The sequence below is a fragment of the Panthera pardus genome, unplaced genomic scaffold (genome assembly GCF_024362965.1).
Source record: "Panthera pardus isolate Hobbes unplaced genomic scaffold, ASM2436296v1 HiC_scaffold_13, whole genome shotgun sequence".
Classification (NCBI taxonomy): Eukaryota; Metazoa; Chordata; class Mammalia; order Carnivora; family Felidae; genus Panthera; species Panthera pardus.
In genome coordinates, this window is record NW_026526688.1 from 6,616,491 (window position 1) to 6,640,298 (window position 23,808).

The window sequence follows — 23,808 nt, forward strand, 5'->3', positions numbered from 1 at the left end:
TATTCACTTGGTTAGCCTTTCATTTTTTTTTCTTTTCCACTTCTCTCCTTTCTTTTTTTAATTTTAAAAGTCATGTCAGCCAGTTGGGAAACAGTAATGCATCACTATGAAGTTCAGTTTTGCTCTCTGGGCCCTGTCATATGCACTGTCACTGTTCCTGTCGTGTTCCAGCAACTTTAAGGATGACTTCTTTGGCGTTCGGCTACCTTCTAGCAGGAAGAGTCTGTTACTCACATCCTCTGGGTTGTGGTTATTCAGGATGTGACATCACGTGTAAGTGTAAGGCAGAATTGTTGCCCAGGAATAAGGGTCCTTGAGAGAACCATTGTTTGTTCAGGGTCTGTGTCATTCATAAAAGGCCTGGCCTGGCCCCACTGAGCAGCTTTAGGGACAGTCCTGTCCTTGGTCAAAGCTGGATGAGTTCATACCATGAGCTCATTCTTGTTGAATGAATGATGGCATTAGCTAGCAGAAAGGTTGGGTTTTAATATTAACACCTGGAATATAGATTTGGCCTACATCTTCTTTGGGCCCAAATATTCTATGTCAGTTATTTCTAAAAGGAACTGGAAACTTGGGTCTTTTATTTAATTACTAAGGGCTAGGAAATGAGCACAATGGGCCAGAGATAGGGAGGAGGGCATATAGGTCCTGACTGACCAAGGATCAACTGCGATGTTTTTCCATCACTTTTCCAAAGGCCTCCAGAGCAGGTGACTGTCTATCCAGGTCAGGTGGTTGTCTCTGGTCTGTAAGACCTCCGATCTCTACCTGTCCCTCATTGTCCAGTTCAATAGCCTCTGAGTCTGACAGGCTAGAAGAATCTTCTAGTCAGAAAATTTTAGGTTTGGATTTAAACCCGTTTCACACAGTAATTGCTCAACAAATGCCTTAAATAGATTTGGTGCATAAATTGGTCCCTTTTCTAGGTTCAGACATTTTAATGTGTTTAGTTGGACATTATAGGCTGATTTCTTTATAGTCATCTTCTGATTTTCCCGTTACCATAGATCATGTGATACCTAGTTTCACAATTGATGTTTTAAAAATCATGTGATCCAACCAAAGCTTAATAAAAGCTAGAAAAACTGACTTACACAGGATGTAGCAAAGGTTTAAATCATTGCTCTTTTGAGGCACCTGGGTGGCTCAGTCATTTAAGCATCCGACTTCGGCTCAGGTCATAATCTCACAGTTCATGAGTTTGAGCCCCGTGTTGGGCTCTGTGCCGACAGCTCAGAGCCTGGAGCCTGCTTCGGATTCTGTGTCTCCCTCTCTCTCTGCCCCTCCCCCACTCATGCTCTGTCTTTCTCTGTCAAAAATAAATAAAAACGTTAAAAAAAAGAAAAGGAAATAAATAAATCGTTGCTCTATGTTTTACACTTTATTACCATTATCAGAAAATATGAGAAATGTTTACTCAACAGACATTTTTTGAATGAGCTTGATTTCCCGCTAGCTTTGCTATCAAATGGTGAGCGGTGTGACTTAGGCATTACTAATTTATTTTAATAATTAACTACAGATATGTTGACACACTTACATTAAAATTTTTACCTTTTCATTTTTCACTTGTATCACCTCTTGGGATTACAGTTTTCATACCTTGTGAATTCATCATGTGATACAGTTCTATTTTTCCTACACTGTTGTAACATTGTGGAAAGACTTGGTAAAGAAGTAACTTCTTAGTCTAGCCTCAGATAAAAGTGTTTTATTCTCCTACTGCTTCCTACTGTTTACCCTGCTTTATCCAACACTTCTTATGGAGACAAGGAAAGAATACCTGTACTCTTCTAGATATGATCTTATTACAGTTGGGAGGCTTGTAGTTTCTCTTACCTCGTGTCCCCTTCTGGCTCATGTCTGGCATTTCTTTCAGCTGAAGTAGCATATGGAAATAATAATACATCATAGAAAGTATTTGCTATTAAATCTACTTTTTTTTTTTTTTTTGAGCATTACTTAAAACTGAGAGTAGGAAGGTATTAACTTCTTAAGCTTATAAAGAGACCAGAAAGCAGATGTACCAATGTTGAGACTTGAACTAGGAGCATCTCAGCAAATTCTGCCAACAGCACTTTTTTCCCACCTGGACTATTCTTTTTTTGTTTTTTAATTTTTTTTTTTTTATTTATTCATTTTTGAGAGACAGAGCAGAGCACAAGCTGGGGAGGATCGGAAAGAGAGGGAGACACAGAATCTGACACAGGCTCCAGGCTCTGAGCTGTCAGCACAGAGCCTGACCTGGGGCTCGAACCCACAAACCGCGAATTCATGACCTGAGCCAAAGTCGGATGCTCAACAGACGGAGCCCCCCAGGCGCTCCTCCCACCTGGACTATCCTTACTCAGTCACAGGTTGTATGTCATTTGGCCGGACTCTGGATGAATTGTGTTTTAATGTTCTCATGTTCACTGTTTTGCTCTTGTTCTTTTCTTATGTTCATGTTTTTCTCTCCTGCTGCGATTAATCAGCAGCTCATAAAACCTGAAAGCTAAAAGGGAACTTAGAAGCCAGTCATTGGACCCAGCCCTCACTTGATAGTTCGAACTGCCAAGGCCCACAAGAGCCGAGTCCCATGTGCGGATTCACTCCCCAGGTGATGGTGAAACCAGACCCATTAGAGAACTCAAGACTTCCTGCTGATGGCCGAGCCCCCTGTGCCAGAACTGCTGCTTGCTTCTGTCTATAACCTCATACCACAGATTTTAGAAACTCATACCACAAACTGCTTCCATAGTTCTTTGAGATTTGATTTTATCTTGAAAGTTAGATTTAAGAACAAAGTCACTTGGGGCACCTGGGTGGCTCAGTCAGTTAAGTGTCGCACTCTTGATTTCGGTTCAGGTCATGATCTCACGGTTGGGTGCGTGAGTTTGAGCCCCATGTCTGGCTCCACTTTGATAGTGTGGAGCCTGCTTTAGGTTCTCTCTCTCCTTCTCTCTCTGCCTGCCTCTCTCTCTCTCTCTCTCTCTCTCTCTGTCAAGGTAAACTAAATGTTAAAAAATAAAAGAACAAAGTTTCTTGTACTCATTTTTTTAGGTTTATTTATTTTGAGAGATTGAGAGTTTGTGTGTTGGGGGGGGAGGGGACGGGACAGAGAGGGAGAGGGAGAGAGAGAATCCCAAGCAGGCTCCACACTGTCAGCACAGAGCCCAGCATGGGGCTCCATCCCTCAACCATGAGATCATGACCCAAACCAAAGTCAAGAGTCGGATGCTCAACTGACTGAGCCACCCAGGTGCCCCAGTGCTTTTCATTTCTTAAATGAAAATCTGAGGACTTATGTAGAGTCCAGAGGATGCCAGCAAGGCATAGCTGAGGGCTTATCTAGAGTCCAGAAGATGCCAGCAAGGCAGAGGAGCATTTCTCATAGAGTGTCAAGTGTGCATCATATGAAATGATTTGAATGCCCTTCGTAGAAAAAAAATGTAATTTAACCTCAGTATTAAAAATGAAAACATATTTTAAATTCTTGTCCAGCCACAAATTGTTAATTTCTTATCAACTCCTCTTTTTTCCTGCTGCACTCGAGCTTTCTTCCCTCGCCCAGTATCCAGCTAAGTAGCCACACGGTGCAATTTCTCGCTAGCAGTTACTAGCCCAGACCGTTACGGGTTTTCTGTTTCATTACTTACTTGTGCTTCAACATCCGTTAACTTCCGTGTTTGCTCTGCTGTTTGATTCAGTAAGTTTGTGCCTATTTCTATCATCACGGCCGTCTGGTTCTGTACTGCGTTCTGTTGTATCTCTACCATTTCTTTCTTCATGTTGTCCTGGATGTAATTCTCAAGCTAGAAAAGCACATGGGTGACAAAGACAGTCATCAGCCAAATCATCAGAAATCTTATTCCTAAGTATTTTCCCTTTCTTTTAAAAAATCTGTTGCAAGACCTGTGCCTTGCTGTGATCTTGCTGTTTTTTGTTTGTTCGTTTGTTTTTTATCCCTAGCGGAACAACACAGTGTGGTAGTGTGTTGACTTAAAATCTGGCAGCTTAGTGACATCATGTGTGGGAGACAGGCCGCTCGTCGTTTTTGGTTACCTGCATCAGTCTACACTGCGGCCGGCAAGGGAGGCAGTGTGGCCCCAGCTCAGAGGCGGGCAGACAGCGGTGCTGTCAGCAGGGTCTCTTCAGGCTGCAGCTCTATCCGTGTTAGGCAGGAAATGAAAATTTGGTAAGAAGCATCACTGTTTCTCCCCCATTCTAGACGTGTGGTTTCTTGAAAAAGAGACTTTAGAAGTCAGCCTTACACAGAGTATGAGGAAAGGCTCTCCTTTGGATTCCCCACCACCCCCCGTAACAGAATCACCCCTCACCTCCACATTCTGCCGCCCTACCCCCCCCCCCACTTCCCTGTTAACCTTGTTCGTCTCCCATTAGACCTATTACGCTTTTCCCAACGTGCGTGCAGTCTTCCCAAGTTCATCATTTCGTATACCAGGCAAACTCGCAATCCTGCAACTACTTCCTTTATCTACTCACACGGCCCGGCATGGGGGCACGCCAGCTCAGTGTAATATTAGCTTCAGCACAAAAGGGTGAAGAAGCTGATTCACTGCCTAGGCACAGATACCTGTATCTTCGGCAGTAAAATTATATAATGAAATATAAACGCAGGACACCCAGGCGTATTGGAAAAAGCACGTGGACACCTGCTCTCCGATTTTCCCTTGACTCTAGGGATGTTGCTTAGCTTTGGGGGCACCCGGTAAACTCCGATATAAAATAGCGTTTCTGATTGGTCAGAGGAGGGTTTGAAGGATTAACGAAGCTATGCTTTTACAGTCCTTTTGTGCACGCATAACTTCAGGTGCTTAAAATGTAATTTTCTTTCCTTTTTGTGTTTCATGGTGGGCCAACGACAGAGCTACAGGTCTATTCATTGACCCAAACTACAAATTCATGATAGCAGAAACCCCTATTTTTATTTCTTTTTCTCCTAGTTATAACTCAGAATTTTTTTAATTAAATGGAAAGATGAGGATAAAAATGCTCATAAACACCTTTCTTTAAAACTCGTAATTCTCTGAGCAGAAACCATTCATAAAGTCTGTCATCAAACAGCCTTTCTCCTAAAATGTTAACCACAAAGTAACTCTCTGCTTCTGCATGTAAGAGTGAGAAAGCAGAATGGGAGGGGTGGAGCTTTTCCCTTAGAGTTCAAGAGCTTCTTTGTTGGTACAACTTATTTTTTTTTTTGTTTTAACTTATTAAACTTTTTTTTGAGAGAGAGTGGGGGTGAGGCAGAGAGAAGGGGAGAGCAAGAGTCCCAAGCAGACTCCACACCCTGCACAGAGCCCAGTGTGGGGCTCGACCTCATAACTGTGAGGTCACTACCTGAGCCAAAATCAAGAGTCTGATGCTTAACCGACTCAACCACCCAGGTGGTCCTGTTCTGTCTTGACCGGTATTATGAGTTCTAGGATTAGTGTTAGAATTTTATATTTTCTGCCTCTGTTGCTTGCTTGCCGTTGACTCTGTCCCTACTCCTGTGCCCTTCCCACCTCCCTCCATGCTGATTATCTTGAGGGTCACTGGTTGCTCCCTGGTTCTCCCCTGGTCTCTAGCAGATGGAATAGCCTGAAAGCTGACAATGACTACACAGCTCTGACCATCTGTAAAATCTTGTCATTGAAGCCTTTGCTTCTCCACATGAATCACAATAGATGAGAGCGCCATAAAAAATGGAATCATGTGCTATTGCTTGGCGGCCCAAGAAATATCTCTAGTATAGACTTAAGAAAATCTGAAGATCGAAACCCTTGTCAACCCTTCCTTAACTAGCGAATGATAACTGGCTCAGGCTTTTTAGTGACCATGTCCTTTCTTAATTTATTCTTCTTCCCTTCCCTCGCCTTTTTAAAATTGTAACTTTTATGATTTAAATAGATAATTTATGAGGACTCGTAGAAGTTTGTTATTTCTCCTTTCCTTCCCCCCCACCCCTTCTCTCTCTCTCTCTTGTTCACACACACTCTCTCATACACAGAGACACTCTTTCTCTCTCTCTCATCACCATGGGAGTTTTGGAATTTTTGAGGTTAAAGTTAAAGCCATATAAGTCATCGAGAGGAGTTGTCTTAGTTACTCTTAACACCCAGCAAAGATAATATTTAGAGAGACTTATTCCGGGAAGTTTGGGCTTATTAAAGATAGATTCAAGCTGGAGTTTGGTTGAAGTCCATACTGCAAACTCATAATTTATAAACTAGTATAAATAAAGGTCTTAATCTTCTTATTGATTTGAGTACTTAAGAACTTAAATAAAAATGATTCTGCCCCTTGTCGCTCTAAATCATACAACTAGGGGAAAAGAATAGGTCCTTGAGTGCCCCCCACCCCGTGTTAGAACTACTGAGTCACATGTGGTTACAGCCATCAAGAGACATGAGAAGCTTGTTTATAATTTGACATTTTAGAGTCTAGTTCCCATTTAAAATTAGACTCAGGAACTAAAATAAAAGATCCCAATTTTTAAAAGTAAAAAAAAATAAATAACTTTATTGCCATAACTTTTTTCTAAGGTTGAAAACAATAGAATACAAGATGTCTTTTTAAGTCACTATTTTTCAGCTTTTCCGGACTACAAAGTATCTGGGTATGGTGGGTGTGTGGCTGTGATTAATCTTCCATTGAAGCAAATTACAGATTCACTTATGCATGAGCTGTGTGGGTGTGTATAGATCTTATTTATATTGTCTGTATGTGTATAGTGTCTCTATACAGTACATACAGCTAAATAAAGTAAAAGCCTACATGCTGCGGACCCAGTATCTAATTGAAGTCAGTGGGAAGACAGTGGAACAGAAACAGAAATACCAAGGAGTAGACATTTTTGTGTTGATTCGTGAAGAGGTTTGTGCTCTCACACTTGAAGCGGTGAAGATAAATTAAGATTTTAAGAGAAACGGGTACCGTGGCAGCTGAGTCCTCTTTAACTACAAAGAACGTGTTTAGTCCCAGGAGCAATAGGGAAACCACAACCACTGTAGTTAAGGTCTGCTGCTCACTGCCGCTGTCCCTGCTCCTGCGTCCACTCTTCCCATGGGCCCCAGGCACCCCACACGTGGGCTAGAACTGGCCGTCCAGAGGCCACGCCTCACTTGCCCTGCCTACTGCTGCTTTTCTAGCTTATTGCCCTGGAACGACTTTCTTTCTGTTTAGTATCGCTTATTTTTATTGCCTGTGAAATATAGAAGTCTGCCCAGTGCAATTCCATTCTGGTAGAAAGAAGCCTTAGTTGAAGGAAAAACATGGGACGAATGAGGTCTCTGCTCCCGTCGGCAGTGTCCCTCTCCACTCCTCGGGCAACTGTTTCCGTCTCTGTCATCGGCACTTAGCCATTCCTATCAAAACAGTTCCGAGATACTTGAACCTCCCAGGGGACATGGTTCTTCCTCATTTCACACGGGTGGCTTCACACACTCATGTTTTGCAGGAATGTTTGACATTGCTTTCATGTCAGAAGATGATTATGCAGCGCTTCTGACTTGTGGGTCCAGGTGCCCACCCCCCAAAAGTCCCCGTTACAGTTTGAAAGGAGGTACGGCCATTCATTTTTGCCCCCTTCTTGAATTGTTGGTCTAAGCACTCAAAATGCAGGTCTTTGAGCGGTTTCTCTTCCCTCGGAATTCAAATGAATTATCCAAATTCAATTAACGTTTCAAGGCTGTCACCGTCATTATAGTTGCATAGATTGTTGCTTAGTATTGGTTTGATTTGCTAAAAGAGATTGCACTCAAAACACAACCTTTAAAAATTGGCAACACATTGAAGTTCAGGCAACCAGAGTAAACTCTTTTAACATACATAGATATATATATGTTTTTTAATGTAAAATGTGTCCTGAAGTTTTTGATTACTCTTTCAACATTTGGAACGATTATATTTGACAGGAAAAAGAAGTCTGTTTGCAAGGTAACTATGGCAGATTGATTACGCATTAAAATGGTTCCCTCGCTATCTTTGATCTCACCAAGATTATCATCATTATTTTTTCGACCAAAAGGAAAGTAATCTTGAAATTGGCTGGGGAAAGGAAAACATAGATAGTGTATGAAAACTATCGCCAACTTGGAGATTTTGATCTTGGTCCCGTACCAACTATATAGTCCTGGTTGAGAGGTCTTTGCTATTGAAATACAGCTCCGTGTCCTGATACCTTTTAAGTAAGTGGTTTTTGTCCATCTGAATGATCTAACCTCCCTAGGAAAGTTTTCACTGGGAACGTTTTATTCTCTACCATTTCCCTGTAGAAACAAGTTACTGTAACTGTTCTCTCTTGCACACACACATCCCCAAAAAGGATTTGGTTTTTTTCCTACCTCAGTAATCCTTCCTGACTTGATCCCTTCTTTCCTGCCCACCCCCCACCCCACCCCCAACCCAGTGTCTGGATCTTCTGGATTGTCACACAGCCCCTGACTGGCTTCTGGCAACCCCACCCTGAGTGTTGTGGTCACTCTTCAGCTCAGGTCACTCCCTCGTGGCTGTGCCTGTGAAGATTCCCCTGACTGGTGGCACATACTCCTTCTGATCTGTACTCTAATCTTACAGCCTGGTTCCCTCTGTGCACACCTTGTGCCGGGCTGTGCGAGAACCCTTAGGCTGCTTCCTCCCTCCAGCCTTTGTCTGCGTCTCTCTTGGCCCAGGGCCCTTGGCGCCCTCTGCGGTTATGCCCTACCCCATCGCATGCCCTTCTCAAAGGTCTCCACTGCACTGTGCGTTGTGTTTAGGTACCAAAAAGAACGTCTTGTACTTGTTTTTCATTGATTTTTAAACCTCCTCCTACTATCGATTTATGTTCTCGTTTGCTTGGGATGTGGAAATTCGGGAGCCATCCTTCAGCCATACACCCTAGTAACAAGCAAGCAAAGCCTTTGCTCTTACAATTAGCTTGAAAACTTGGATACAAGATTATTAAATCCAGGGATTTTCTGTTTAGAAGGCTTTTGACCTAATGTTCTTGGTTCCCTGGCATGAAGAAACTGAAACATCTTTTGAGGTTTTCAGACAGAAAAGTGGCAAAATGGGCTTTCCTCCCACTCCTTATAAAGTGTGTGGGGGTTGTTTTTTTTTTTGTTTGTTTTGTTTTGTCTTTACTCTAGAGCTCTCACTTCCTAAGCAGTTACGTACTCTGCAGTGTTGAAGGAGAGATACAGACATGAAAGAGGCTAAGGCCGAGAGATGTTTGTCCTCAGCCACACTTGTAGGACTTGAGGGGGCAAATACGTTTGCCTGTACATTGGGGATGATGTTCAGATGCCCTGTGAGCTGGAAAGTTCTCTCTTTCCTCTGTATGGATGCCATACTTGACTTTATCTAGCCGAGAGAAGTCGATATTGAAGCCAAGTGCCTTCCATGGACTGTCAATAATTTGGGGCCTTTCTCTCCACAGCCAGTGTAAGAAGGTGCTTCAGGAAACGGGGGAAGCGTGGCCCTGCTGGGATAGGTTTTCCAGGTTGTTAATAAGCAAACTTGTCTCCATCCACCATCGCTCCATGGACCCCACCCCACAGACGATCTTTCAGGCGCTTCCTATAACTAATTTGTTCCGACCTATTTTGTCAGGGATTTTTTTCCTGTTAATAATTTATGAGTGACTTTTTGTTGTCTGATAGTGTATCTAGATAACCCCTTTCCTATTTTCACTGGTCATAAAGAGACTAAAAGTGTGCTTGTTGAGAGCTATAAACTTAAAGACGTGATACGGAATAGAGCTTCAGGCGCGAGCTGGTGCCATGCTGACATTCATAGCTTGTCCCCCACCTCCTGTGACTGAGAAAATTTCAGATAGTTTGAATACCACTATATCTGTGCTCCCTCAAGCTGTATTTCTTTTGCTTTTATTTGTGAGTATGACAACGTACCTCTTTTTGTTATTTAATGGGGGGGTTTAATCACATTAGCTCACATCTCTTTGCCTTTTTGTATGTCTCCCTTACCATCACCCCAGAATCTAAGGAGAAAGTGTGTTTTTCCCCTTAAGGCGTTCTAGTCATTGCCTACTGATAAAATGGCTATTTTCTTCCTCAATAGCAGGCATTTTAAATATACTCAAGCTTAAATATAAAGAGGCTGGTATAGTAACATGAATTTGTTTAAGCATTTCGTATGGGGAAAGGTGTCATGTTTTACCTATGTGTGGCGTTTTAAAGGGTTCTTAAGGTACATATATACTTACCCGAATATATCCTAGAGCTCTAGCTCACAGCATCTTTTTTTTTTTTTAATGTTTACTTATTTTTGATAAAGACAGAGCGTGAGCAGGGGAGGGGCAGAGAGAGAGGGAGACACAGACTCTGAAACAGGCTCCAGGCTCTGAGCTGTCAGCACAGAGCCCCACGCGGGGCTTGAACTCATGAACCGTGAGACCATGACCTGAGCCGAAGTCGGTCACTCAGCCAGCTGAGTCACCCAGGTGCCCCTCTGGCTCACATCTTATAGAGACTCATAAGTCAAGGAGCAAATAAATGCTGCAGAGACTGTAAGGTGATGGATATGGTTATATAAAGCAAGAATGGCAATAGCAATTTACAATTGCAGAGTGATTTTTTAGATGTTCACTTCTTTATGAATATATAAATAATAGTTATTTATGTACTAAATATACATTTCTTTGTATATTAATATATTTCACTTGACTTACTTCCTTCACTTGGGTTTTCCCCAAACCAGAGCCGGGGACAAAGGCATGTGTGCAGGAAGTTTATTTAGGAAGTGGTCACGGGGAATGACCACGGAAGACAGGCGAAGGCAGCAGGGAGGCTGAGGCTGGTGCAAACATGGACTTGGTTGGCCACCACTGTGACATGTCCCACAATAACCTTCTGCGGAGCTGTAGGAAATGTGTTTCAGAACCGAACCCTCCACCTGTGGCGAGATGGGACACCTTCCATCCCTCCAGGCAAGGGTAGCCTCGAGGGCTGCTTGCAGGGGCCTGGAGAGGCCGCTCTGGCACCCCCAGCCGGCTCGGGGCGGGGCAGGGAGCAGGGGTCCTCTGCTGGCCCCCTAGAGGCCTGGGTGTGGCAAGAAGAGGTGTTCCCCAGACAGCAGGGCGGTGCTCCCGGCCCGACTTCCAGATGAGAAAACTGAGTCAGACCACTCATGTGCCTGCCACCCACAGTGCCACAGACCAGAGCCTGGCGTGACGGAGGGTACAGCTAAGACGGCGTGGCGCCTTTTCCACGGTGCGTGGGATCACGGGGTGAAGCCCAAGCATCACCACTTTTCTGCGGTGGGAACCTTGAACCTGCACACATCCTGTTGCAGACGAGAGCTGCCTTGGGAGCAGCCCTCCTGGGAATGACCGTGTGCGTGACATTGGACGAAGGGTGTGGCTGGAGGCCAGAAACGGGGAGCACCATCCACGGGAGGCACAAGCCTGACAGGGTTGCAGCAGCTAAAGCAGCTCAGAACTTCACTTTCCGCGTCAGCAAACGCTGTCCACACATTAGACATTCGGCAGATTTGTGCCCTGGTCTAGTTCTTGGCATATTTTGTTCTCAGCTCAGGAGGGGCTAGGGACACTTCCGAGAGGCAGAGAGGGAATATAAAACTATTCTTGAGAGGCTTCTTTATGAAATGAACGGAATTATCAGTGATTACAAATGGGAGCTGTTGAAATTCTGTTCTGGGCACAAGATGGATGCATTTCTTGCTACCCTATACTGGAGGTTTCTTTGTGAAGGAAACCAACGTGTTCTTGCCTCTCTCAAAACTAAGGTGCACTGAGAGAAAAGACAAAGTAAGTACATATTTCATTGTCTTTCTTTGGCAACTATCTGCCTTTCAAACTACCTTTGAAACGTGTATTCACAGACATGCATATTTATAAACACGCGTATGTCCTCATGTGTGGAGATGGAAATAGATGCAGATGTGTCCATCCATTTTCACTCCTCTCTGGCATGATAGGCTGTCAGAAGCTGAGGGGGAAGAGGCTTTAGAAATCTGTAATATTGTTGAAATGTCTCACTCTATGAGCGGCGGGGGGTGGGGTAGGGGCAGGGAGTACCAGGGCCTGGATGGCCAGTGCTGGCTCTTAGCGGAATGACAGCAGCACCCCGGTTGCCCACGGCCACGTCCCACACTCTCACCACTGCACTGCTGTACCCGTGCCCCCGGATGTGTAGTGGTACTTTCTCACTTCTGCAATGGATTCAGATCCCACACCTTGTCTACATCGTCTGTCTGCCCTATTTCTGCTGTTTCCGTGTTCATGTGGCTCTGCCGAAATCCTGCAGAGATTTCCAGGGACGAGACAGAGTGGGCCTCTTTGGAGTCGGCTTTTTTTTTTTTTTTTAATCTTTTTAACATGAAATAAATGTACAGTGGCACAATTGCTATGCTAGATGGCTAGGAAGGGAGGGAAAGGGCTGAAGGAATTTAAATGACTTTCGTCTTGCAGATACTTCCAAGGCAAACTAGTTCTTTATGAGAAGTCTCTTTCACAGAAAGGTGGGGGAGGAGGATTGGGGCACACAGATGGCCGTGCTCAGGGAGTCTCAGGACTGGGCCTCGAGCGCCCTGCTCAGTGCTGGCACTGAGGGCGACTGTCAGCCTCGCGCTCTGCTAGCAAGCCCGAAGGTGGGGAGAATTGGGGGGATAACACTGGGAGCCTCTCAAGGGACACGGGATCGGTTTGCATGAGAAGTCAGCAGTAAAACATTTCACCTTTCCTATATGATTGTACCACCGACCCACCGTCAGCAGGATGTATTTTTACGGCATTTTCTGTCTGGCTGATAGCTGTCTTCTGAACTGGTCATATTTCACGTCATTGTGTCTGCTGTGGATTAGCATAAACGGAAACAGTATATATTTGTATACTCTCCGCACCGATCTGACTTCTCTGTGCACTTAGTGTGCTGGTGCCTTGTGTATACCGCGGGGGAGGGCTGGGCCAGCTTCCTTCAGCACCTTACGCTAAAGCTGAACAAGGCCGCCCGAACCCCACACGACAGTTGCTGCGGGAATAATCCTGGGAAATATTTAGGCAAGTGTGTTCTTTTCATTTTGATTTTCATTTTCATAAAGGCTGTAGCTGCAACTTTTTTTAATTTTATGATTTAATAACAGCTCAAGCTCATATTTTTCTGAACCGTTTAGGAGGGAAAGTGTACTTCTTCTAAAGTCTAATCTTATTTGACCTCTGGTTCAGTCTTCATTCTCACAAGTGTTTAAAGCTACAAATATTTCATATCTATTGACCTATGTCAGAGGGCCGTGTGAACGTACTTTTAAGAAACTGCACACTTACCTGGGCTTTGCAGGAGCAAAGTGATCAACCATTTTTCTTTAACTCACATTAGAAAATATAAATTATTTGTTTAATTGGACTGTGTTTATTTTTAAAGCTGAACATTAGTTTTTAAGACAGTAATGCCTTTTTAAAATGCATTATTTACTTTGAGAGAGAGAGTGTGCATGAGGTGGGCGAAGGGGGGAGGAAAGAGAGGCAGAGAGAGGGAGAGAGAGAATCCCAGGCAGGCTCCATGCTGTCCGCACAGAGCCGGTGGTGGGGCTCTGTCTCACCAACCATGAGATCATGTCCTGAGCGGAAACCAAGAGTGGGACGCTGAACCGACTGAGCCACCCAGATGCCCCAGCAGTAATGCATTTTTAAGCATGTTAGCAACTTATTTTAAACCTGAGCAACAGTACATTTTTTTTCTCATCAGCCACAGTACAGCAAAGGCAAAACAATATTCAGTGCCCAAATTATGTGGCAAGACAGAGGAGTGTGGCTTTTTTATTTTTAACTAATTTCAACTCCTCTTCATTTCTTGATCTGAAATTTGATAGGAAGTGTATTAAGTATATTTCAAAGTATTTTCTGTCCACCTCCGAAATGTTGACAGCCAAGTGGGACTGCTGTTCGCTTTGAAAGGCCAGACAAGAGCTTTAAGCACATTCCACTTCTGTCTGTGGCTCTCCATCCAGGGAAACTGTTCCAGAAGCCACACACACAGTGCTCTGGGCATGGCTGCAGTTTGACTCCACGAGAACGGAGCCTCAGCTGGGAACTGCAAATAGTGATTATGACTTTGGACAAATCAGTGGGCTTCTAATTATGTCTTCCAAGGCCTGGTGACCTGAAATAAGAGAGTATCTTGCTACAAAATATATGTTGTATCAAACTTCTCTTTTACAAAATACCAGTTCTAGGGATGATGTTTCTGATTCATTTTTAGAGGGGGTTTATTTCAATCTTTTGTTTCAGGGGCATACCATTCATATATTGGGGGAGTCCCTTTCTCTACAATTGTTGAGGAAAAATAGATAAGCAAAATTTTGCCATAAAATGTAGGTGTCACTGCTTCATATGGAATTTAAGTGCTCATTATTCTATTTCTACAGGACTGTTTACTTATCCTAAAGTAATTTTTCCATAGAGTTTCAGTCTAAGAAGGAATCCATTTAAATAAAGACACCAATATGGCATGTAGAGTTAGATACTTTGCAGTAAAATAACCTTTCTTACATACTAACTTGCTATATGTAAAATCTGTTGATATGTCCAAACCAAGAGGACTTGAGATACGTTTTACAGCCAGTTATGATTCCACGTTGAAACTGGTAAATGACATTCCTTGATGAGCACTTTCCAGTAGTTCCTTTCTTACAATAGAATGATTATTTTCATTTATCAGTGTTGCGCCCTGGGTCTGATTTGATGTGTTAATGTACCGCAATTCAGTTTTTAAAAATAACATAATAGATTGCCGGTAAAATGGCATGCTATTGCAAGCATCAATGAGCAAAAGAAGCCACACAAAAAAATACTTACTACGTGATCCTGTTTATACCATGTTCAAGAATAGACCAAACCTACTGATGGTGACCAAACCCAGAATAATGATTTCTAGATGGAAGCTGTTGTGGGGGAGCAGAGGGGTGCAAGAGAGGTTATTAACTGGGAAGGAGCAGGAGGGAAACTTCTGGGGTGCTGGAAATGTTTGATATCTTGACCTTGGAGCTAGTTACATGAATAAATTCGTATTTTAGAAGTTCATGAAGCTGTTGATTTAAGATTAGCACACTTTATACACTTCCTGACCTTTTACCTCAATAAAGAGATTTTTTTTTTAAGGAAAGGATATTAAAAATGAAATGTTTGACAAATTTTGCTATGACGCCATGACCCTTAGTTGTTGTGAGTGATTTTATTTACCTCTGTCTGCAGCTTTCATCTGGTTGTTCCTATTTACTGCCTAAAAAAGTGAACTTTGAAAAAGCAATTTCACAGCGACTGCACAGAGCTATAGATTAAACTGTTCCAGCTGCCCAAAGAGGGTTAAAAGTATTCAGTTAGGTAAATTAGTAATTTAACATTCCGAAACTCAATTCTTTCCGGATCAAGCATAAAAGGCATTTGCTGTTGGAAGACCAAGAAAGAATTCATGCAGTTCCCATTAGTCTAAAAATAAATAATAAATAAATAAATGTCTGAGTCATGGGTTGTATTTTGTTGAAGTTCAGCGGCTTCAAGTGTAGGAAGAAAATGATTTATTCTCTGAGTAGCTGAGCCACCCATCGCCCATTGGAATGAAGACAAAATTACTCTGACAAAAGTGAAATCCATGAATTAGTCCATTGAATTTAATCACATTTTGACTTATTCTAGTTCAAGTCATTCCTGCTTGAGCAACCTGATAGAGACCTGAGTAAAGTAGCTTTGTTTGTGTTGGATTAAGGTGGGGAAGATGTTGTGATTTTTGAAAGCAGTCATGGAGTTGCCATGCTAGCACAGATTTTGAGACTCGCACACCCCAGGGTGTGAATCCCAGCTCAGCTACTAGCTACCAAGTCAACTTTTTTTAACCTCACATTTCTCATCGGTAAATCAGGTATGTAAATTCCCTCTCGAGCTGTGTTGGCATGAAAACTGAATGGAAGAAATTAGCACAGTTCCCGAACTCTCTGCCAAGGCACCCTGGGACCCTGCCGCAAACTTCCTAGGGGCAGTGGGAGATAGTTTAATATTCCAGGGGAACCCAACAGTTCTTAACATCTGTCAGCCACCAGAAGAATTAGTATCTCAAAATAGCGCACAGTTTCAGTGCTATCGGATTATGCCACTGTGCGAGGCTGAGTTTTTGGTGGTTGCTGCTGTAAAAGCCGAGTACGGCATGAAAGTCAGCATGGAATTTGAAATGAGGCAGGCAGTGTCCAGCTGAGCGGTGCTTAACTGGCAAATACACTCCAATTGTAAACAATTGGGGTTACTTACGTTTTAGAACATCTTTATAGCATCTCGCACACAGTCGGGTGCACACTCAATCTGACCTCTCTCCCTCCTTCCCGCAATCCACATATTGTCTTTTGTTGCAGTCTCTATGATTTCCTATGTTTATTGCAAAATCAGTAAATTGATAAAACCAATACTTGAATATTCCTAACTTCTGAAACCATTAATAAAAGCAACCCTGTTTTTTGCTAGCCGGTTGTTGGGCGCAGTGTCTCCTTCGCAAAAGCGTGGTGTGCTGCAGAGGAACGTTCTCAGAGCAGCGTGAATGTGTTGGGTGGGATAGCACGGTGGCCTCAGGCTGATGCGATTTTGGTCGTGTAGCGGAAGGACGGAATGGTGCCACTTTTACAAAAGTACGGCCGTCCATTTCTGCATGTAATTTATAGTTTGCATGCCTGCCATCCTCACTTGTTGAAAGTTGAACTACTTTTATAACACGAAGAAAAGCCAAATTTACTTGAGCACCGAAGCAGTTTGGGAAGTAACTTTTCAGTGTGATTCTCCAAATGCTTGTGGTAAAAGTACAAGGGACTTGAATCATTTTCCCATAATTAGTTTCAGTTCTGGAGGTCTGCCCCTTCTCCCTAACCCTACTGCCTTGCATGCACATCTCTTCCAATGGAAGCTAGTGGAAAATTCCTGTCCCCTTTCACTCCATTGCCACGAGTTATAAAAAGCATGTCATTCAGAACTGACTTTTTCTTCTGCATGCTTGAATTTTTGCTCACAATTTAAAGGGGGAAAAAATCACTTCAGGAGGTATTTCTCTTTCACTGGGGTGAGGGGCCCAGCGTCACTTTGAGCCACCACAGAATGGCTGACTCACTCTGCTTCATCTCTAGAGGTCAACTGTCTACATCAAGGAGTGCTTTTTGAGTGATAGTACATGCTGATGTTGCACACCATGGCCTCCTTTTCAGATATATGGCGGCACTCATTCACACAGGTCACCTAATGCACTTCTTCACTGACTATTCCAGTGGGAAAAACAAGCTCACAACAAGTGAGAATGAGGAAGTGGGAATGAGGGGTGAGTGGGCATAGGGGAAGTAGGAATGAGGGATGAGGGGGCACAGGAAATGGGACTAAGGGTTGAGAGGGCCCAGGAAGTGGGACTGAGATTTGAGAAGGCACAGGAAGTGGGAATGAGGGGTGAGCGGGCACAGGAAGTAGGAATGAGGGGTGAGGGGGCACACGGGGAAATGGGAGTGAGGGGTAAGGGCACAAAGGAAGTGGGAATGAGGAGTGAGGAGCACTGACGAAGTGGGAATGAGGGCTGAGGGGACACAAGAAGTGGGACTGAGGGCTGAGGGAGCACAGGAAGTGGAGTGGGGGAGCACAGGAAGTGGGGGTGAGGGTTGAGGGGACAGAGGAAGTAGGAATGAGGGGTGAGAGGGCACACAGGAAGTGGAGTGAGGGAGCACAGGAAGTGGGAATGAGGAGTGAGGGGGCACAGGAAGTGGGATTGAGGGCTGAGGGGGCACGCAGGAAGTGGAGTGAGGGAGCACAGGAAGTGGGAACGAGGAGTGAGGGGGCACAGGAAGTGGGACTGAGGGCTGAGGGGGCACGCAGGAAGTGGAGTGAGGGAGCACAGGAAGTGGGAACGAGGAGTGAGGGGGCACAGGAAGTGGGACTGAGGGCTGAGGGAGCACAGGAAGTGGAGTGGGGGAGCACAGGAAGTGGGGGTGAGGGTTGAGGGGACAGAGCAAGTAGGAATGAGGGGTGAGAGGGCACACAGGAAGTGGAGTGAGGGAGCACAGGAAGTGGGAATGAGGAGTGAGGGGGCACAGGAAGTGGGACTGAGGGGGCACGCAGGAAGTGGAGTGAGGGAGCACAAGAAGTGGGAATGAGGAGTGAGGGGGCACAGGAAGTGGGACTGAGGGCTGAGGGGGCACGCAGGAAGTGGAGTGAGGGAGCACAGGAAGTGGGAACGAGGAGTGAGGGGGCACAGGAAGTGGGACTGAGGGCTGAGGGGGCACGCAGGAAGTGGAGTGAGGGAGCACAGGAAGTGGGAACGAAGAGTGAGGGGGCACAGGAAGTGGGACTGAGGGCTGAGGGGGGACACGGGGAAATGGGAGTGAGGGGTAAGGGCACAAAGGAAGTGGGAATGAGGAGTGAGGAGCACTGGGGAAGTGGGAATGAGGGGTGAGGGGGCATAAGAAGTGGGACTGATGAGTGAGTGGGCACAGGAAGTAAGGGTTGAGGGGGCAGAGGAAGTAGGAATGAGGGGTGAGGGGGCACACCGGACAAAAGGAGCAGTAGCAGAGGTTTTCCTGTTGTTAGGGTTTGTTTGTTTCAATCAAAGTGTGAGTCATCTTACCCTCATTTTTTTAACCAAAAATCACTGTGGTTGCTGCTATGATTTGGTCTTGACTCCTACAAGCCAGTGTAATTTTATCAGTGGTAGTGAATTCTTGAAAGCTTCCCTCAGCTGTAGAAATCTGGTTTCAAGTTAAAGTGGTCAAATGCCAGCTTAAACTTTGTGGCTTAGCATCTTTGTTGAATCCCCTCAGCAGAAGGACCTACATTGGAGTTTTGGCTGTTCTGTGGGATTCAAATTATGAGTGGTTGGTTCCAGTGGAATCTTGGCCCTCTTTGGAGTGACTTTAGGAGTTCTCTGGCCAAAGGAGGTCAAAGTTAGAACGTAAGGAAAGGTTTTGTCCGAAGTGCCCATCCTACATCCTGGCATTTTTTAGGGATGGGTGGACCTCTTTTAATTGTTCCTCAACCCTCAAACCGTTAGTCTCCTGGAGCATGGATGCCTTTGGGGGAAAAGTCAATGCCAGCCTAGGAAATTTAGTGGACATCACAGTGATGAACTCAAAACCGGGATGTGAATCCTCGTCCTAATCCTGACCCCAGTGGCCACCAGCCTTACTCCAGCCCACCTCACAAAAGCACCTCTTGGTATTTCACAACCCCTTTGCTGTACATCTCAGTGGTCCCACAACGGCTCGGGAGGCAACATCAGGCCAGGCCCCACCGATGGGGGAGCTGAGCTGTGGCACAGAAAGTGCACCTTACACATTTTCATAAGGGTGACCATAAATCATGCAAATTGAAGCATAATACTATTCTACAAAGATCTGAATAAAAGGAAAAATCCTAGTGCTCCCAGAAGCAAGCTCTAATCGGGAAAACTATTGTGTGTAGAACCATTTCTCCCTGATGAGCCTGGAAAATTAAGGTGTTGTCAGGGAGGAGGTGAAGATTGGAAAGGTCAGAGAAAGTGGTGGATGGGTCCTTGATGGGCCCTTTGTTTCATCCCCACCCTATCTTATTGTAGAATAACTTTATGGAATTTTATGTTGAGAAAAAGACACTTGTCAACGTATTTTCTGAAGAGTAGATTTCATCAGAAGGCAGATTAGTCTTGGAAATCATTCACGGCAGGTATACGTCAATCCAACTGTATGGATTCCAAATATAACAGCACAAGAAAATAATACATGGGTGTGTCCAATTAAGAAGTGTTGACTTTCATAGAAGAACACAATTACCCATCTCTGGGTACATAAATTGTGTCATAATCATACACTGAAACTCTACACAGTCATGGAAAAGGGCACGTATTAATACAACAACATGGATGAATCAGAGAAATAATAAAACAGACCAAAAAAGAATACGTATCGTATTGTCCCAATTATAGCAAAATTAAACTATAGCAACTGAGAGCAGAATAGTAGCTAGCCTTTAGAGGAAGAGATACAGTAGTACCCCTTACCCACAGCACCCTCAGTGGGAGCCCGAAACCACAGATAGTACCAAACCCTATATATTCTGTGTTTTGTCCTATACATACGTACTTCTGGGAAAGCTTAACTTATAAATTAGGCACAGTAAGATATTACCAACAACTGGTGCTAAAATAGAATAATTGTAACCATACGCTGTTCTGAAAGTTATGTTGAGTGTGGTCTCTCCTGCTCTTTCCTTCAAAATATCTTACTGTCTGGAGCCCCCCCTCCCTGTGCTGATGTGAGATGGCAAAATGTCCATGTGATGAGATGGAGAGAGGAGGGAGAGCACAGGATCTTGACTGAGTGTTAGGCTAACCCTGACCTGACGACGGGTCAAGAGGAGGATCATCTGCTTCCAGGCTGTGATGCGGCACGGCACGGCCTGGGGCGACAGTCCGAATAAACGCGAAGACCAGGGCTGCCCTCGTCTAGCTGCGTGTTGGGGAGGAGTGTGTATGTGTGACTAGAGTAAGTTCCTGCTCTTTAAGGGCTCATCTTGCCCCTTCCTAAGACTTACATTTCGATTTTACTACTGCCTCCGCTCGCTTATTCACGAATCCCTTCCTGTGTCTGAAAACACAGCCAGGTGTGTGCCATTGTCTCCAAATTTCACTGGCTGCCATCTTGCTGTGACCATGCGTGTGTGTCTTGTGATGCCAAAGGATGGCAGCTCCCGTGTGTGCTTACCCAACATCATATGGAAGTTTAAATCATCTGGGTTTTACCATTCGTATCAGTGTGGGTTCCAGTCCTGGGGCTGAAAAAGCAAAGTTCCGGAGGAGCTGGAACACTGCCGTTAATCACAAGCTCTGGAAGAAGACACACTAGGTCTGCAGCCTGGCATGGCTGGAGCCTAGCAGGTGGCTTCACATCTCAGCGCTCCCCCAGGGGTAAGACGGGAGCAAGAATATCTTCCCAAAGCAGTCTCCTCCCCATCGCTCCTGCTCCTCATGTTTGTTTTCACTTGTATTGGGTTGCTCGGGGCATGACCTTCGTCTTCTGTCGGGTGTGGTGTCAGAATGGCAGGTGTTGGGGGAACCCTGGGGAGCCTGGCAGCTCTCATGATCCACACACAAAGATGTGTCAATTTTTATTTAAATCTTTTGAAAATGTGTGTTATTGTGAGAAGCTCTAAAGTAAAGAAACTTGGTTGTGGTTTTGCCAGCTATGTACCATCTGATACCATGGTGAGCCTGAGTTTCTTCTGTCAAGGAGGAAGAGAGTATCTCCCTTAAATGGGCTGTCACCACATCGTAAGTGCGACGCGTGCCCACTGCTGTGATCCTGACGATCGGCAGACTGCCTCCTCTCTCATTTTCCAGCACCAACTACATAGCACCTCCAACAGGGAAAAAGGACCTTTCTTTGTAGTGACCTCTACTGACTGCTGTCACATGAACAATATTCTTTTCTTTTTCTTTTTTTGCAAGAACTCTGTAGACGTCAAGCAAGTGAAAGTTGTTGGCATCACAGTAATGAGCCCAAAGCCCCCTTGTTTTTGAAGAGCTGAGTGAGTGGTGCTAGGTTATCTCCATGGCTGCTGTAGCTGACTTGTGTTGCTAATTTGGGATTTTGAATCACTTAAAACTGAAATGGATAGAGAAAGGATTCCAGCTCTCTCTAAGAGAGAGTTGTTTATTCAACAAATATTTTCACTGTTTTTTCTTTCTCATTCAGAGACCACTTGCTTGAATGGTAATGGCATTTCAGGGTGAAGAAGCATAAAGGAAAGTAGCATTCTATACCTAAAAAGTAGAATTCTGTGTGTTGCAGCTGTAAAACCGGCATGGCTTGGGGCAGGCTCGTCATGTAGTAATAAATAACTTATATGTATTAAACATTGTCCAATTAGAGGAAAAAGCACATATGGATTTATTGTGTGATAACCCAGAAGGGGACCATATTTGAAAATTTGGACAATTAATTACACATTACAGACTCACTAATGGTTATTTGAAGGAATGGTATTCTGATTCATCGCGATTCTTTAACTTGTAACCTAATTAGCCCAGCCATCACTGCTTTTAAGAGCATTTTACAGTTATAGTTAGGTTAAATCAATTCTGTTTAGAAATTCCTGTTAGTAACACTTTAGTAAGTTAAAACTGGGTAAGTTTAAAAAAAATTTTAGTGAATTTAACCATCTGTTTCTTAGTAACTAAAAATAATAAAGAATTTCAAGGGTGCCTGAGTGGCTCAGTCCAACTCTTAGTTTGGCTCAGGTCATGATCTCACAGTTCGTGAGTTAGAGCCCTGAGCGGCTCTGAGCTGACAACATGGAGCCTGCTTGGGGTTCTCTCTCTCTCTCCCTCCCTCTCTCTCTCTCTCTCCCTCCCCCTCCCTCTCCCTCTCCCTCCCCCTCCCCCTCCCTCTCCCTCTCCCTCCCCCTCCCTCTCCCTCTCCCTCTCCCTCCCCCTCCCCCTCCCCCCCCTCTCCCTCTCCCCCTCCCTCTCCCTCTCCCCCTCCCTCTCCCTCTCCCCCTCTCCCTCTCTCCCTCTCCCTCCCTCCCCCTCTCTTTCTCTCTCTCCCTGCCTCCCTCCCTCCTTCCCTCCTTCCCTCTCCCTCCCTCCCCCTCCCTCCCTCCCTCACTTGCCCCCCACCCCCATCTCTCTCTCTTTCTCTCTCTTTCTCAAAATAAATAAACTTAAAAAAATAAAATAATAAGGAATTTTATACACATGCACCAAAGGTTAAGCATAGATAATTAGCTTGTGGTCAGAATTTGATTATTTGATGTTATTCAGCAAAATATCTTCTCTCTAGCAGCATTTTTGCACCAGAATTTCTCATCAAGAAGACCAGTTTGCTTAGGGAAGTTTTAAGCAACATCTGTATGTAATAATTTTCTAAGATTCCAAAGACTAGAGAATAGTTAACAAAACTCAAAGGAATATTCCAGTTATCTTCAGACTAATGTTTATAATTATTCAGCACATAACCAAGAATTGATAGTATCTGTTAATTCCACAAATCTAATGGCAGAGAAAATGCTTACAGGAGCCCAGAGGAAATGATACCTCTTAGGAATTTTGAATCTTTTTTACCCAGACACGTGGGTTGACTAGTTAACTCCAGAACACCCGCTCAGAAGGCAGTTTGCGACTGCCCTTTCATGTTCTTTAAGTCCCTGTCTTCTCCAAAAACAGAACATACAGAAGGGCAGCATTGCTTATAATGTATTGGAAGCTGGAGTGATAAAAAAATATATTTAATAATAAAGTTTGACGGTTTCAATGGGCCCATACCTTTATCTGGGAGCATGATGGAGCAGTTAGGTAGGGTGGTTGAGGAGGAGATGGCGTGGACAATTTCAGAGCAGGGTGTTTCTAGAGAGGCACTCAGCCGTGTGACCTAAAGACTCTTTACATACGCACTTGCAGTGCTGCCCATGTTGAAAGGATGTTCGTTATCTTGCAAAGTGAAGATGCACGTCGAGGTATACAACTCAAAGGTATAAAGTCAGACCATTTAATCTGATAAGAATGAGTGGAATTATAATCTTTAGTATGAGATGTAGTACAGATCTTGTTAACGGTGTTTCTGGTATTGTTATTAAAATTAATTATAATCCCTGCAATAGTGTAACATCATTTTATTTGAAACACATAATCCCTTAAAGTCCCTGCTGCAGGTAAGAAAACCTTATGTTTCTGAAGCTGCACAGTGGAGGTTTTGGCGAGTTAACTTAGTTGCATAAGGCAAGTGATCACGAAACAAATGCATCGTTAATCATGCCAAAAAAAAGAAGAAGAAGAAGAAGAAGAAGAAGAAGAAGAAGGAGGAAAAGTAATTTACTAAGTGAAAGAA

General features: G+C 44.2%; 2 protein-coding genes across 5 annotated transcripts in view; one reads left to right on the plus strand and one right to left on the minus strand.

Moving 5' to 3' along the window:
- The window catches only part of MCPH1 (microcephalin 1), a 276,405-nt gene that overhangs the window by 161,867 nt on the left and 90,730 nt on the right, over positions 1-23,808 (plus strand). The gene's annotated exons all lie outside the window — the stretch shown is intronic.
- Positions 1-23,808, minus strand: part of ANGPT2 (angiopoietin 2) — a 60,923-nt gene that overhangs the window by 26,566 nt on the left and 10,549 nt on the right. For both annotated transcript variants that reach the window (XM_019428040.2, XM_019428039.2), the window contains exon 2: positions 3,642-3,797. In XM_019428040.2, coding sequence (XP_019283585.1) covers positions 3,642-3,797 — 156 coding nt within the window. The remainder of the gene's footprint in view (positions 1-3,641; positions 3,798-23,808) is intronic.